The 16,305-nt window shown below is 41.1% G+C and overlaps 1 protein-coding gene across 2 annotated transcripts in view; it reads right to left on the bottom strand.

The window, feature by feature from the left end:
* Positions 1-16,305, bottom strand: part of LOC307268506 (ELKS/Rab6-interacting/CAST family member 1-like) — a 125,965-nt gene that overhangs the window by 50,446 nt on the left and 59,214 nt on the right. For both annotated transcript variants that reach the window (XM_080051165.1, XM_080051166.1), the window contains exon 18: positions 13,657-13,817. In XM_080051165.1, the coding sequence (XP_079907291.1) occupies positions 13,657-13,817 (161 nt within the window). The remainder of the gene's footprint in view (positions 1-13,656; positions 13,818-16,305) is intronic.

Here is a 16,305-nt window from a genome sequence, read left to right as displayed (position 1 = left end):
GCAGCCTTGTCACATACTGGTCCCAGGATCTGTCCACATGCCACACTGTTTCTTCGGCTGTAGCAGACCAACAACAACACTGCACTAGACCACTGAGTAGGCACAGATTGGGGTTCCAAAGTAAGTGGCTCCAACCAAAACATGCAGACTCGCCTGGCGAAAATATTGAACCAGGCCAACTGTTTTTGCAACATCCAGCAAGGAAGTGCATTTATCAGTTCGAAACGCACAAGGCCACATTCCCGGGAGATTATTTTAAAATAATGGTCACAATAAATGAAACAGAGGATAAAACAATATTTGCTCGGATAACTTTACAGAGTAGAACAATTCCTGTTTAATTGTAACTTCTGTTCAATGTTTTGGCATCTGATAAGCCTTTGAGCTCATGCCTACTGCTGAATTCTTCTGTTCTTCATCCCAAACCTATCACCAGACATTAACTTTGATAACCCTGGATTGTGTTCAATACTACCGTAAGTATTTTTTTTCTACAATATTTGTGCATGACAACTGTGGCGTGCTTACAGTTAGAAAAAGATTGTGGATACGGCAGATACACTGTGGGTTAAGGTATGGTTAAAGTTTCAAGTTTTAAAGTTTATTTAAGATTCTTTTTTGGCATTTTCAAGCTTTATTAGACAGTACAGAGTTGAAATGGGGAGACAGAGAGAGAGGGGGGATGACCTGCAGTAAAGGTCCACGGGTCGTATTTGAACCAGCGACCACTGCAACGAAGGCCGGAGCCAATATGGTACGCGCTCTATCCACTACGCCACCGGAGCGCCCCGGGTAAGGTCAAAGTTTTAACTATAACACTCAGGTTTGGTTTGGAGTGAGATTGTGGTTATGGCTAAACTAAAGCAAACATTTTTTTGTAAATCTGGTTTCGGAACACACATTTTGATCTCTGTATTTCAGTGGTACGCACTACACATCCATCAACCTTGCCATACTAACTTCCTCCACACCCCTACTTTTTCGCCTTACTATATAAAGGGCACACTTCTTTTAGTGTTGGCACTGGATGTGAATCACCTCTTCTGTTGCTGGCTGTGAATGCATTGACAATTGGTAGCAGGCTGAATTCCTATTGTGCTTCATAAAAGGTGGTGATGGTAGTGAGTAGTAAAACAGTCATTTATGAACATGTCACAGGTTATTCAACCTGTTTAAAAAATTCCATTCACATCATTATCTCTTCCTACTTTCTTCCAGGCTCTCTCTCACCTATTCACTATCAGTATCTCTCGCCCACACTGCATTTCTCATGTCTCTCTCCCCCCGCCCCCTAGTCCTTTGTCTCTTGTTCTATCTCTCTCCATCTGTAAAGAAGACAGGAGGCATTCTTTCCGTCGTTCGGCAGTCGTGTGCCATGATGTCATCGCCGTAGCGACAAGGCAGACAGTAAGCAGATACATGCAAGCACACCAGGCACCTGACCCCTACCCCAACACACAGATACACACACAGATACACACACACCGGGGCTCTCTCTTTCCTAAAACCACTTAAGGCCCCCTCACTTTATCAGAAACACTAATGCCTGGTCTTAGATCACTCACATATTTCTACACACACACATACCAATACACACAAACACACCCACATCAACTTCCTGTGTGTGCTGCATTATCTCTTCCAAGCTGTCACCTACTACTGCAATCTACTGTGTTTGTGTGTGTGTGTGTGTGTGTGTGTGTGTGTGTGTGTGTGTGTGTGTGTGTGTGTATTCAAGTGACAGTTGTATGTCTGGGTTCATAACAGCATGTCTTTCTGTAGGAGTGTATGTGCCCATAAGGATGTACTTATGTGTATTTTAGTGTGTGCGAATGTTCACAAGTTGTCCGTGTGTGTTCAGGGCTTTGTCCTGTAAATCTGTGCATACGTGTGTGTGTGTCTGTCTGTGTCTGTGTGTGTAAAATAGATTCAGTCCACTGTGACATTGGCCAGTCTCTGCCTAAGACAAACACAGAGCTATTTTAGTAATAATCCCTCACTCTGCTCTCTGTTTCCGACTGAACAAAGCAGCGCTCCATTGTTTTGTGTGACACCGTCTGCTCTGGTTACCCAGGAGGCCACTTGTAGGACGCCAGAGTTTACTCTTTAACCCCTAGAAGACGTGGTACATGTCAAGCTCCACTTCATTTTGGGCAAGTGAGGTTAGGTTCCCCTCTACATGCTGGGACTAGACTTGTTAAGACTTTGAAATGGTACACACTGAAAGAGCTTTGAGACTAAAGGAATCTCCAGACTCACTTGAATGGTAACAGGAGATTTAGAAAAATGACTGTATTTATTATTATTATATTTACTGTAATCATGAGCGCTGTGCGCTTTGGTTTGCTTCAAAGAAGGGTGGACTAATTCAATTTCCTACAACTTTATGAATGTGGCGTGCATAACATTTGTAAGAGAGAGAAGAGAGCAGATAAGAGATGAGAGTAATAAGATACAGGAGGGCACAGCTGGCTGTCAGTGGTAATGCTGCCTGGAGGCATGGACACACACACACGGACACACACACACACACACACACACTGGAACACACAGATGTAGCGTAGAAAGATGGATAAAAAGAAATTAGAAATTGATTACGGTAATCCTTCTTTTCTGCCAATCTTTTTTCCATCTTCCTGTTGTCTTTAATTTCACTCATTTAAGCCTCCTTTTCGTTTCTGTAGTTTTTGTGCTTGGTAATCGGAGGACTTTCGTTTGACATACCTCTCTCTCACACACACACACACACACACACACACACTGCTCTATGACTGGCTGGTGTACATAACTGTGCATAATCTACTTGTACAAATGGGTGTTACATTGTATCCATTTCTAATTCCTCCTTCTGTCTTAGCCTCTCTTCATGTCTCTCTCCGTCTCGCTCTGTCGAACAAACACACAGAGCTACTGGTTTAGTTTCTGAGTCTCCAGAGCGGGGCCCTGCAGAGTAGTATTTCTCTCCCAGCAGACAGCTTCTATCCTGGGGCAGACAACCAGCTAGCACAGGGCCCCCTATTCTCATCTGCTCCACGCTGACTCTGTCTATTTCTGTCTCTCTCAAACACACACACACACACACACACACACACTTTTTTTTAAAAGTCTAATACACAGTTTACATGCAAAAACACCTATACATTATATAATAACATATTTATACAGTATACCTTTGACATTGAGTCAATAGTACCTTTAAAGTTAGTGTTCTTAGAGGTTACTGCCTCCAGCAGCATCAATAACAAACACAGAAACAGACACACTTACTGGTTTATAGCGCTAAATCACAGGGCAATGAATGCACACATATGAAACATTTGTTAGCGCTGGCCTGCCATGTGTGCTGCATCAAAGCAAAGACAGCCAATAAAGCCTTGTTTTATAGTAAACCATTTACTTCTGCTCTCTCTCTCTCTCTCTCTCTCTCTTGTTTGAGAAAATGATCAACGCCTACCACAGCTGTTATGTGCATTCAAAACTTTGAAATTGTTCTTGAAGGCCACATTAAACCGAACACATCAAAAGGGATAATGGCACGTTGAAAGTGCAGAATAATGATAAAAATGATTATCGTGAATTACAGTTCTGGGCTTTTATTCAACGCCCCAAAAAACTAAATGTGTTTACTGATGTGGAAAGTTTCCTTGTTTATTAAGATGGAAAGAGATTAGCATAGCGTCAATACAGTGGCCTGGTCCTGATGTGTGGAAGAACATTTGTTTTTATCTTTAACTGACACTGCTTAGATTAAAGAAACCCACTGTATAATGCACAATAACGCGCTAAGAACAGCAGGATTTCTGGACAAATCTTTTTGAAAAGCTGTGTGTGTGTGTGTGTGTCCAAAATGGAAATGGGTCAGAGACACTGGATATGAATGATTTAGTATGGAGAGAGGAGACGGGACGAGAGGCCATCAGAGAAAATTGTAAAAAGTGAGAGAGAGTGAGGAAGAGCGCGTTAGGAAAATAGGTTAAAGCTGGTGCATAGGATAAGAGAGAATGTGTGTGTGTGTCTGTGTGTGTATTTGAGATGGAGAGAAAAGCTCCCCTCAAGGAGCTGTTGTACATCAGAGAGGCTTAAAGAGAAGACAGCGAGAAGGCTTACACACACACACACACACACACACACACACACACGCACACACACACACGCACACACACACAGAAAGTGCATTGACAGGGAAGGGAATAAAATAACTGGAGGATTTGGAGGGAAAACAAATCAAAGTGATGTGTAGGGGGAGAGAGGGAGAGGAATGGAGTGAGAGAGGGAAATAGTAGCAGGGTAGGGCAGAGAGACAAAAGCAGTGAGAGAGAGAGAAAGAGAGAGAGGAGGGCAGGTGGGACTAGTGCATGACAGAATGAGGATCTGTTCTTGACACATTTCCCCTTTTTCTCGCTCCTTTTTTTCTTCGAAAAAAACCCTTTATTCTCACTCTCTCAGACACACACACACACACACACATTTAAAAACACACATACTGTGACTAATAAAAAAGGTGTAAAATTGCATTATCCATGGTCCTCAGGAGTCTGCTCTTTCCATGGGACCACACACACACACACACACACACACACACACACACACACACACACACACACACACACACACACACACACACACACACACACACACACACACACACACACACACACACACACACACACACACACACACACACACACACACACACACACACACACACACACACACACACACACACACACACACACACACACACACACACACACACACACACACACAGAGAGAGAGAAGCGTGATTAAAGTTGCAGCTTTGTCTTCACTGTGGTTCTTTATAGTAAATCCATTTTTACGCTGCGCTACAGCAACCAAGACATCTGCTTACAATCTGTCAGCACAAACTCAACCCTATAACACTAACCAGTCTCTGTGATGGACACCTGCGACTCCCAAATATTTAAGATGGAGATTCCTTAATTTGACAACGGTAGAGTGACAAATATGTTTCTGTCTGCCTACTGTCGGTCAGCATCCAAACTGTTGAAAGGATTTCTATAGCCAGGTCTCCATCCAAATATTGTGCATATTTTAACCAGATTTCCAGATAATAGTCTAAATAAAATGCAAATAAAAGTGCATATTGCGGTTAACAGCGATCCATTAATATGTTTGTTTACGGCCATACATTGTCCTTTGTCAAAGTTTCATACAGTATCAATAGGAGATCAGCAATGCAGACTTTCAGTATGCCCTTACATTGTACAAAAATACTTTCTCCTTTATTATTTTTTTCTTTCTTTCTTTCCTGGCCCTTTTTTGTCCTTTTTTTCTATCAACACCAAATGCATGTTCATTTATGAAATGTTAAAAAAAATATTCTTTGCCTCATTTCTATACACATTAAATGGATGTGCGTTTGTGGTTATGTCTTCAAAAACTGAAAAAAAATAAAGTAAAAAAAACATGGAATGTTAAACCACTAATTGCACAGAAACTCCAATGACCTACAAGTTCTCAAACATGTAAAAATAGCAACGCAATCATTCACAGGGGAAACAATCCAATTTTAGTTTTTCAAATACTCCACTTCTTCAGTAATGAATTTGACTGAAAGTGTTACTGCAATACTGACAGCTCGGGTTAGGTCCAAAACACTATAAAATACAATTATTTTCATGATCTCCGACAGCCAAAGTTGCCATTTTATGAGCAAAATTAAAGCCAGATTATTAAATTCATTATCAGAGGTTGGCTGTATCATAATCCATTCTATCATTTACTTTATCTTGTAAGTTTATGCGCCCAGTTTCTGTGTTCACTGACTTGAATGCCTCGCTGTGAGCCAACTTTGTCATTAAGGAGGAAAAGGTCTTCAAATGGATTGCAGTTGTGCAGTAATTTATTTTAGAGTCGTTGGGTTATATATCTGTATTTATTGTGCCGTATCATGTCTTTCTTGCTCAGTATCTCTTTCTTCCTTTTCATTGTATTGACACAAGCCAATGTCAAGTCTGTCACTATGTAGTCGGCCCTGTTCTCCTCTGCCCCGTCTGTCTACTACACTTTTATTATTTCCAGAATAGAAATGTAATCGTTTGGCACTCATAACATACAATCAGAGGCTTTAAAAAAAAATGCATGTTTTGTTTTAAACTCTTTGATATATTTCCCCTCTTTATTTCTCCCTCTCCGTCTTTAATTGCTGTTTAATGATCTGTTCGATGGCCTGGCATGGACAACCTGTAATCAGCTGAAGAAAATGGTTTAGGTTTTTGCCGCATTGGCGCATCCTTGTTTTTTTGTCTTTATCTGTTCTTTTTCTCCACTTGTGTCATTTTGTTGTGATGAGTTGTTTTGTTCCATTCCATCTTTCTGAACGTTTTGTCCACAGCTCCTTATTCAGCTCTATCCAGTCTGCCTAATTGGCGTGAGAACCGTGCGGGACATGTGATTTTTACACATAAAACGACAGTACAGAAGAGTCAGCACTAAAATACGACAAAGTTTTCTGCTGTATATGCATAAGATCGCTGGTTTGCAAGGCATCAGAGACTTTCAGAAAACCCTGTTATTTGAGTACAACTTCTAGCTGAAGCATGTCTTTTTATTGCTTCTTTTTTTCCAAGTCAATCTCTCCCTCAGTCTCTCACATGGGACAGGGAGGAAAAAATCGGGGAGGAAGACAGCTAGAGTCAGAGAGGAGTAGAGAGGGCAGAGAAGGCAAGTACAGAGAGTGAAGGAGAAAGAGAGGGAAAAAGAGCGAGACGAAGAGCGGGTCGCCCTGATTTGAGCGTGTAAGACAAACTCAAAATTGTGTGCCCCTGTTTTGTCATACTAAACTCTCAACGTGTCTGTCACACTTGTGCACGCGTGCACGCGTGCACACGCACACGCACACACACACACACACACACACACACACACACACACACACACACACACACACACACACACACACACACACACACACACACACACACACACACACACACACACACACACACACACACACACACACACACACACTCTTTGGCACACTGTGGATTAATCTCATTTGCTGTCTGAGGGGATCAAAGTGCTCGTCTTTGGCTTATGGCAGCACACCATAAGCATGTGTACATGTATTTGAGTGGGAGGATGTATGAGAGTGTGTGTGTGTGTGTGTGTACGTATACATATCCAAGCGTTCCTCTGGGACTGAAAACTTCTAAGCCGTCATGCTGTCTCATCTGGTTTTATAAGTGACTCTGTGTGCACGTGTGTCTTATTTGTGAAAACAACATATATTTCAAATGTGACTGGGATAGTTGCCATGTGCAATATGTGAGTGTGTGTGTGTGCATCTTTTACAGTCGTATTGTTAGTTATGGCTCTCCAGCTGTGAGGAGCGGAGCCACTGTTCCATTGAAAATAGGATCTTTGACTGTATACATGCACGCAAACAGACACCAGGCCATTGATACGCTTCGGTATGTAGCGACAACAACAGCTGAGGCACAGACAGACGGACAGATAGAGAGAAATACAGCCTGCCAGACTGAAATCAGGCAATAATGACGTTTCCAGACAGAAGCAGGCTCGGAGTGGAGAGATGGATGGAAACGAAAGGAGGAGAGGAAGGCAGGAAGGATGCAAATAAAGACATGGAACAGGGTGAAAGGAAGGTGGGAGGGGGAGGGATGGAGTGAAGGAGGGACGGCAGGAATGAAGGGAGCGATGCCGAGAGAGGGCTGAGGGTTAGATGGGAGGGAGTCTGGATGGGAGATAAAACAAAGAGCAGAGCAGCAAAGGAGAAATAAATTGAATTTATAGTGTTCACCTTGAGACATCAGCATAGGGTCTCCCAGCAGGAGGCTGAAGAGAGCAGCACAGCAACTTCCCGCAGACTCTCTTTATAGTCCAATTGTACACGTGGCGCAAAACTGTGTTTATGTTCAAAAAGACTCAAATTGTCCTAATCCTATATGCCTTATCGACTGTATATATTGATGACATATGTGATATTATTTGATATTCGTTTGGGCGTATAGGAGATCCCTTTCCAGTAAATACGAGCCTGATGTCACAGAGGCAGCCCTCCCCCACACAGAATAAACAACTAAAATGAAATGTTTTATTTCCGTCGCAAAGGAAACAAAAGTAATTTGACTTACTTCGGGCCTGTCCTGTCGCCACCGCCCTCATTTGTCTGCTTTTGTAATACATTGCATTTTGGAGCATCATTAATGTTACAATCTCCATAACAACTTTGCAAATAAGACTGAAAAACAGCATTCCCCTGTTTTGTTTTTTCAGAACATTTGCTTCAACAGATAAATTCTGATTTCTACGCTCATAAAAATGATAAATGCCTAATTCCTGTCTGGTAAAAAATAATGTGCAATAAATTAGTGGACAAATGTTGTGCGTATGGGGAATTTGGGACATTGCATGAATGTTTGGGAGGAGGACATAAGGTAAGTGGTTATATATATTCTATAAATACTGTAGCCTGAAAGCTTGATGGATGAACGGAAGGAGCGAGGGAGACCGAGATGGAGGAAATATAATTTCTTTGGGATATCACGCAGTTTTGTTGGCTCAACTAAGTTGTTGTTGGACAGCTGTCTTTCTCCTCTTTGCTTTCCCTCTTTTTCTCTCGGTCATAGTAACATTTCTTCCTCCGTTCTTTTACTTTATTATCCTCCTACTGCCCTCTTCCAAAAAAATTATTTATGATTTTTGCCCTGATCTCTTCACTCTTTTCCTCATCTTGTTTTGTGTCTTCTCCTACCTTCCTCTCGTCTACATTTTTTCCCCTTACTCTTTTAGCCTATTTTCATATCATGTTCTTACTGTTTAATTCAATTTAATATTAAGAAAATCAAGAAATATCTGTTTTACCAGATTTAGATTTGAAGCATAGAAATTGCTTCTACCCATAATATAAATACAGAACTACTTACTCCTTCCACAAATCTATGATCTGTTATTAAGATTAACACAGGTTAACACAACACTTATGTACTGAAAAATGCTATGTGTTCTATGCTGAGTAATATACAAAATCTAAACCACTACTATTACTACTCACTATTTACACCTCAACAAAGTTCTACTGAAAATATTTTTGTGAGCATTCTGCCCTTAACAAGTCTCTCTGGTAAACTGCAAACTACTGTTTTAGAGAAGTCTACCATTCAATTACTATTGGCTACAATATTTACAAAGGGAAAAATAACATATGGACGAAGGGATATGTATTTTTCAATAATGTTTAAAGAGACAGGTGAGAAAATCTGTTGATATTTTTAGGTGCCTTCTTGACCTGAACATAGTCTCTAAAACAAAGGCAAAAGACAAGGCTGAAACCTGAGATAAACATGGGGAGACGGTTGCAACATTTACATACAAACGATGTGAAAATTCCAACTGTTAAAGATGTTGAATTGCGGTGTCGTTGTATTGACAAGATTTGTTTTAATCACACTCAGTGATGTAAGTGTTGAAAGTAATCATCACCACAGTAAAAAAAACACAAAATTAGGAAAAGGTTATGTCCTTTTATTACCACCTCCCCTTTAAGAGGCTTTTTTTGGGGTGGGAGGTTTGTTGATCCAAATCCTAGGTCTACGGATAGATCGAAAAGATTGGAAATCCCTATGAGGCAAGTTTGTGTTTTTGGCCTAATTCAATTAAATGTACTTGCTTGACTACAACAACCTAGGCCTACAATCCAACACGTTTTAGGAACTTATTGTGTGTTCTCAACTCTTCAACTCTATAAAACGCTCTCGAAAAAGACAAACACAATCTTTTGAATGTGTGTTAAATGTCATTGGAGCAGAACAGCAGAGAGTAAAATAAGCTTTAATTCATCCAGATTGGGATTTCTAGACCCGACGCCCCGCTGTTACACACACACTGTCAGCACATTCCTCCAGCCGGCCGTGACACACATACACACACACACGCATGCACACACACGCATGCACACGCACACACACACAACTGCGTACTCTAAAACTGTGCAAACACATGACAACACACTTTCCCACAAGCACACACAAGGCTGGGAAAAATGTGAGTATGTGCATATTTAATGTATATCACAAAGAAAATATGTCTCTGTGTGTGTTTTATGAATGTGTATGTGTGTGTGTGTGTGTGAAGGTTGCTGCAGATGATTTATCAGTGGAAAAAGGCGCATGTTGGAGCCCTGCAGTACAGATGTGGGTATGTGTGTAGGTATGTGTGTATATTTTCTCTCCCTGGATTATGTGTTTATTGGTGTAGGCGTCAATACATTTGTATTTACATATTACAAGTGTGTATTTACATATTTGTAGATGTTGCATATTACACATGGGACTTTTGATTCCTCCTTTCTATATAAAGAAAAAATATATTATATATATAAATGTATGTGGTGTGTTGTTGGACACACAGACAGAAAAACACACACACACACACACACACATAGAAATGAACACTACAGGAATGAAAGTAAGCATAGAAGTGGAGTAAAATGGCATAGAGCAGTAATAGAAGGAAAGCAAGACGGAATGTGGGAATTGCAGTTGTAGTTGGTATATATTTCAGCATGGGAGTGAATGTGCGTGAGCAATGTGTGTTAAAATATTCTGTGTGTGTCCCGGAAACCTCTGAAACATGTCGTATCATATGCCATGTCTTACAGTAACATTAAACCCTACACTGATGTAAAACTGGGCAACAAATCAGACATCAATCCCTGAAAGAGTTATGGCAGCATGTGTGTGCAGAGACGGTTTCATGTGCATTACACCAAGATATATGGACACACACACAGGACGCAGCCACCTTAAACATCTCATGTTTTACATGTGGGAGAAAGCTAGAGAGACAAATGACGTATTTGCTGACCGAACCCTAATGTCTAAGTGAAAAATACGAGCGGTGGCCTCGTGTACATTACTCACAGCGAGACAACGAGCAGCTACCTGAGACATCTAGACTTTCCGCAGACACAAAAATACACAATTTCCCAAATATGTGGGAAGAATATCTTTACTGCGGGCGGCCTGAACAAATGCCATGTATTATTTAAAGGCAGGGCATTAAAGTGCGGTATTTTGTATCAGCAAGTTGTCAAATGATCACATATGAATGCAACAGTTCAACATAAGAACCCCACAGGCGATTCGTGGGAGCCTTGAGAGGAGAATTTCATTTTTCAGTCTGTTTTTTGAGGTAAGAGAATTGGAGCTTTTGATTATAAAACAACCGATATACAGTACAAGACGAAACAGTAGAAAAGGATAGCGGTATGAAAGTGTTGGCAACACACAAAATACCAAAAAACAAAGTGCTGGGAAACCATTGTGCCAACTGTAAATAAATCATATCTTCAAAACAAATCAATATTGGTGGAACAGAAATGCTGCTCTACGAGGCCTGTTGTGATTTAAACTGAAGGAAAACATAATTCATTTATTAATCTGTTGATACAACAATATATGATACTAATGTACTGTTTCAAATGTCAGCAAAACGCCCCTAAAAGTCACAAAAATATTTCAATATCTCTGAACAACTCAAATACATCGCATACTTAATGCACTAGTCAAATATTTGTGTCTCATGATCAAACATATAAAGTGCAGTTGAGTATCTACTACAGAAAGACCAGAGACGATCAGAGTAAATATTTGGTCTCCATACAGTAGCTATGATCTGTTCATGGAAACTGGGACACAGTGGTGACTGGAGGCTCATAGTGATGTTAAGCACGACTTATACACACACTTACACACATGTGGATAGGCTGACCTTGGGAGGGTAAAGTTAAATGATAGCACAGATCGAACTGCCCACAAGAGACTCTTAAATCCAATCATGCGTATGTGTGTAGGGTGGTCTGTGTGTGTGTATGTGTGTATGCTTGTAAGATGTATTTGTGCGTTCTGCGTTTGTATGTGCGTGTGTAGATGAAGTAAAGAATAACGCATGCATGTCTCCACTCGTATGTATGTGCCTGTTACATAAATATTCATCATGACACCTGTATTTTCTTAAAAGGAATGTTGGACAAGTCAGACTTCAATAAATCAATCATAGTATGCTTGCACACGTGCACACTCGCACGCGCAAATCCACATATGAAAACAGGGCCACGCATTCTGAAGCACTGATGCTTGTAATAACCCCACGGGTCGTTACCGCGGCGATGAAACGGCCAATAACTTGCTCACCTGGCCTGTGAATGGATGTGCTGCTGGACAGACAAACACACACACACACACATACACACACACACATTCTCTCTCTCCGTCTCTCAAAAACAAAGAAATGCAGAGTTGGTAGAAAACTCAGGAAACAGAGTGCAAGACAACTAAATCACAGCGCATGCCCTCATTTTCCCATGATGCCACGGTAAAAGATAGTCCCACAGCGAGTTTAAACAGGCAGGACTTGCAAATACGGACATTATCCTTGGCTTCTATTTCAGCCCCAGAGCGTGGTTCCACTAAATTAGACCTCGATGTAAGGTCTCAGTGAGGATGTAAAAGAGCAGAAAATACACCGAATCATCGGACCGCTGGACTCCTCTTAGCCGCAGTTAAAGTGCAAACCCATCCATTAAACCTACATCAAAATTTACACCGAGTTACAGCGTGTGCATGTGTGTGTGCGGGGGTCTGTGTATGTAATCAATCATATGAAGAGCTAGACAGCGGTACATGGTTATTGCATTAACACACTACTTAATTCTATGGCTTTAGAGGGCAGGGAGGAAGAGATAAAAGAAGAAAGCAGAGAGAGAGAGAGAGAGAGAGAGAGAGAGATGATGATGAGGTGCCGGGTGAAGATCATGTCAATGTGACCAGTGGCCACCTTCCTAGAACACTGATGCCTCATGGGAAACAACTAGAGATAAGCATAAGAGTTGCTAATTCCAGAGGGAAGTGTTGAAGGTTGTGTTTGACAAGTAAAAATCTGAATAACTGACAACTGGTTGGAAACTTTGTACAGTGTGTGTTAAGTGGGGTGCCAAGAGACAAGTACAGTAAGTGAGGGGGAAACAGCATGGGAAAGTAAATCCATTTTAGGATTAGTTGACATTTGAATTAAATAGCTCAACAAATGCTGGATTGGATGAATATTGCTGGATTGTCATCGTTCACATTCATGGTCCCAGCCCCTCGATGCACTGTTATATCCTCTGACTTTGTCTTTAGCGCCATCACCAGGTCAAAATATTGTCATCGGTTGTACATTGGTTCATGACCAAGTACCTGCAAGACATATTACTTGCGTAGCCCCCATTTTGTGTCAAGTCAAATATATTGCCATGTGAACATGCTAAACTAAGATGGCCATGGTTAACAATATCTGTCAAAATGCAGCATAGTATCACTGTCAAGGTTAGAATGTTAGCTTGCTTACATCAGCATTTTGTCAAACCAACACTGTGTAAGTACAGGAGCTGCTAACTGAGTATTTTTTTAAATTTGCATAAAAAAAGGAAAGAAAAGGATAGGTAGAGAGTAAGAAAGACAGTTTTTCCACAATGTCTTGTTTATCATCGGCGTGTTTGTATTTGGAAACACAGCACACGACCTATAGGTGTCCATCAGAGTTTGCACCAGTCAATGTTAATGTTTTAAAGAGAAAATAGATACACATGTGGTGTATTTTAATGTTTCTCACTTCATCTCCAGGACCTCCTCCAGGTGTTTCCTCCTCTCGGCCCTCAGGGAGTTCAGGTGACCTTCCTTCTCGGCCATTGAGAGCTGAGTTGATGACAGCTTGGCTTTCATCACCTCCAGTTCCTGCTTCACCTTCTCCATGGCAACCAGCAGGTCCTCCACCTGACACACACACAACACACACACACAGTGAACATTTTAAAACACGAGTTCTGCCTTTTTTCAACTTTTCTGCATGAATCTGATATTTTTGTTACATTTTATTCCTTAAACATTTTTATAATTTTTTTTTCAGTGTTATGAGCCTCTCTGGCTTTGTGTGTGTGTGTGTGTATGTTGTGTCTTTCCCTCTCTCTCTCTGCCTGTGTGCGCATCTGACACCCGCGGCGCTTTTGAAATGGTACATAAAAAATTCACTGTTCTTAGACAAGATGCTCGATTGCAAAAACATCAAAAGGTGTCATTTTTCTTCTCCGTTTTCTTTCCTCTCCTTATGTTGTTTTTTTCGTCCTCCTCACTGATACATATTTTATCACTATAAGTCACTCTCTCTTTCTGGGTGTATTTCAGTTTGTCAGTTTAATGTGTGTGTGGTCCAAGTGTCTGGCTCACTGTGAAGACGACCTGGCCCCAGACACCACACACATTATATGTTTGGATACTTCGCTCTCCCCTTTCCATTAAGAGACTCCCTGTTTCTCATGTGTTGAAGTGTTAAAAGTAGACAAGACAGTCATAGTGATATACTTCATCCCCAAAAAATTATGACAACAGCAGAAATTTACAAAAAAAAGTAGAATCCCTGAGGAGGAGCTGAATCTCAAGGCAGCTTCTGTTTGGACAATATGAACTGTTTTGTCTTGTTTCACTGTCATTACTCCATTTGTTGATGATTTTTTTATTCCCCCTATTTTTTCCCTCAATCATCATCATCATCATTTCTTCCCTCCTCTTCACACATTCATACCATCACATATGGCCGGTAGATTTTCTGCAAGCGTTTCCCTTGAACCAACAATTTGTTGGACGTTGCACTTTAAATACCTTTATAATCGTGTCATTTCCCCCATTTTATGAAGCAACTCCCCACCTCCTTCCATCACCACCCCGATCTTCAAGTTGTTCATCTAAAGAAATCCATTTTATGCCGTTTGGCTTTAACTCCACCATTATTGGCATCAAGGCTTTTGATTCTTCCCTTTCCGAAGATGCCAAACAAATTCCACAGAGTCGCTATCTCAACAAATATTATTGTACACTTCAAATTTGGTTTTTCCCTCCTCTCAAAAGACTGTAAAGACGTAAAAACGTGACGGAACTGACTTGACATGAATGATAGAGGAAATGTACAGTAAAAGCCTGGCGAGTGAGTGATGATTGTGTGTTACCTTTGACCACCTAAAGCCGCCTGTGGTGAGCTCATGCATTGGAATGTGAGAGAGCTGCATACAAAAAGAGCAGAGAGAGAGAGAAAGAGAGAGAAGGGGATGGTGACAGTGATGTAGGAGATGATAGGTATATAAATGGGGACAAGAGAGAGAATGAGACAGAAATAAAAGAGGGAAGGAAAGAAGGTGAGAGCAGAATAGGGGAAAGAGACAACATGGACATTGAGATAAAGGAGGGATACAAAGAATAGACAGGGGAGGAGGGCAAAAAGACAGAATGAAAGTAGGAGAGAGGTTTAAAGGAGGACAGTTCAAGAGGTGGACAAGAAGGAAGAATGATAAGGCACAATCATACATGAGTAGGAGACAACAAGTAGGGAAAAGCAGAGGAGAGAAGAGAGAGGAGAAAGAGAAAAGTTGTAATAATGCTCGAGTGAAAAGCTAAACTGTACAGCAAATGGGGAGGCAGAGAAATACAAAGGAAGAGATGCTAAGCACATGAAATAGAGAGACAACCAGATCAAAGAAAGTGCAAAAGAGAGCGCAAAATACTGAGCAGTCGTACACACAGGCAGTGTTAAAAACGCTATTCAGACAGGAGAGGAGAGATGGATGGAGGGAGGGAGGGATGGAGGGATGAGGAGTGATGAGGCTTGGCTGGAAAAGAAGGAGTCGGAGGGGGAGAGGACACAGCAACCCCTTCAGTATTCTGAATGTGTGTGATGTGTGTTTTTGTGCGTACAAACTTAATTTCAAACGGAATAAAGAAAGAAGACGGTCCACAGAGTTCAAGAATTTTAAATGGCCTGTTAATAAAATATGGGTAGCTGGGGGAAAAGAACGTCTGTCTTTAGTTTGGTGTCTGAAGAGACAAATGGAGTGTCATACTGTTGACTAATTTCTCTGTCACACAGTCACACAGACACACACACACACTAACACACGCACCCACACACACACCTTTCTTTAGCATCACACATAAAGTAGTGACTCATGTCTAGTGGAAAAGGTTCAGTCTATTTTCATGTGGTCTCGGTAAAGCAGGCAAAACCCTAACCATGGGACAGTCCGACACAAACACACACACACACATCCAAACACACGGGTTGTCAATACACAGCTGCATTCTAAAGGTGTGTGTCAAATAATATACTGTATAAATCGCGGTGTGTGTGTAAATGTGACATGTTTGGCTGCATTTGTGTGTGTGTGTGTGTGTGTGTGTGTGTGTGTGTGTGTGTGTGTGTGTGTGTGTGTGTGTG

This window comes from Ammodytes marinus (assembly GCF_949987685.1).
Source record: "Ammodytes marinus genome assembly, chromosome: 22".
NCBI classification, from domain to species: Eukaryota; Metazoa; Chordata; class Actinopteri; order Uranoscopiformes; family Ammodytidae; genus Ammodytes; species Ammodytes marinus.
Note: the sequence above shows the minus strand (reverse complement) of the source record. Positions and strands in the feature narration are given on the sequence as shown.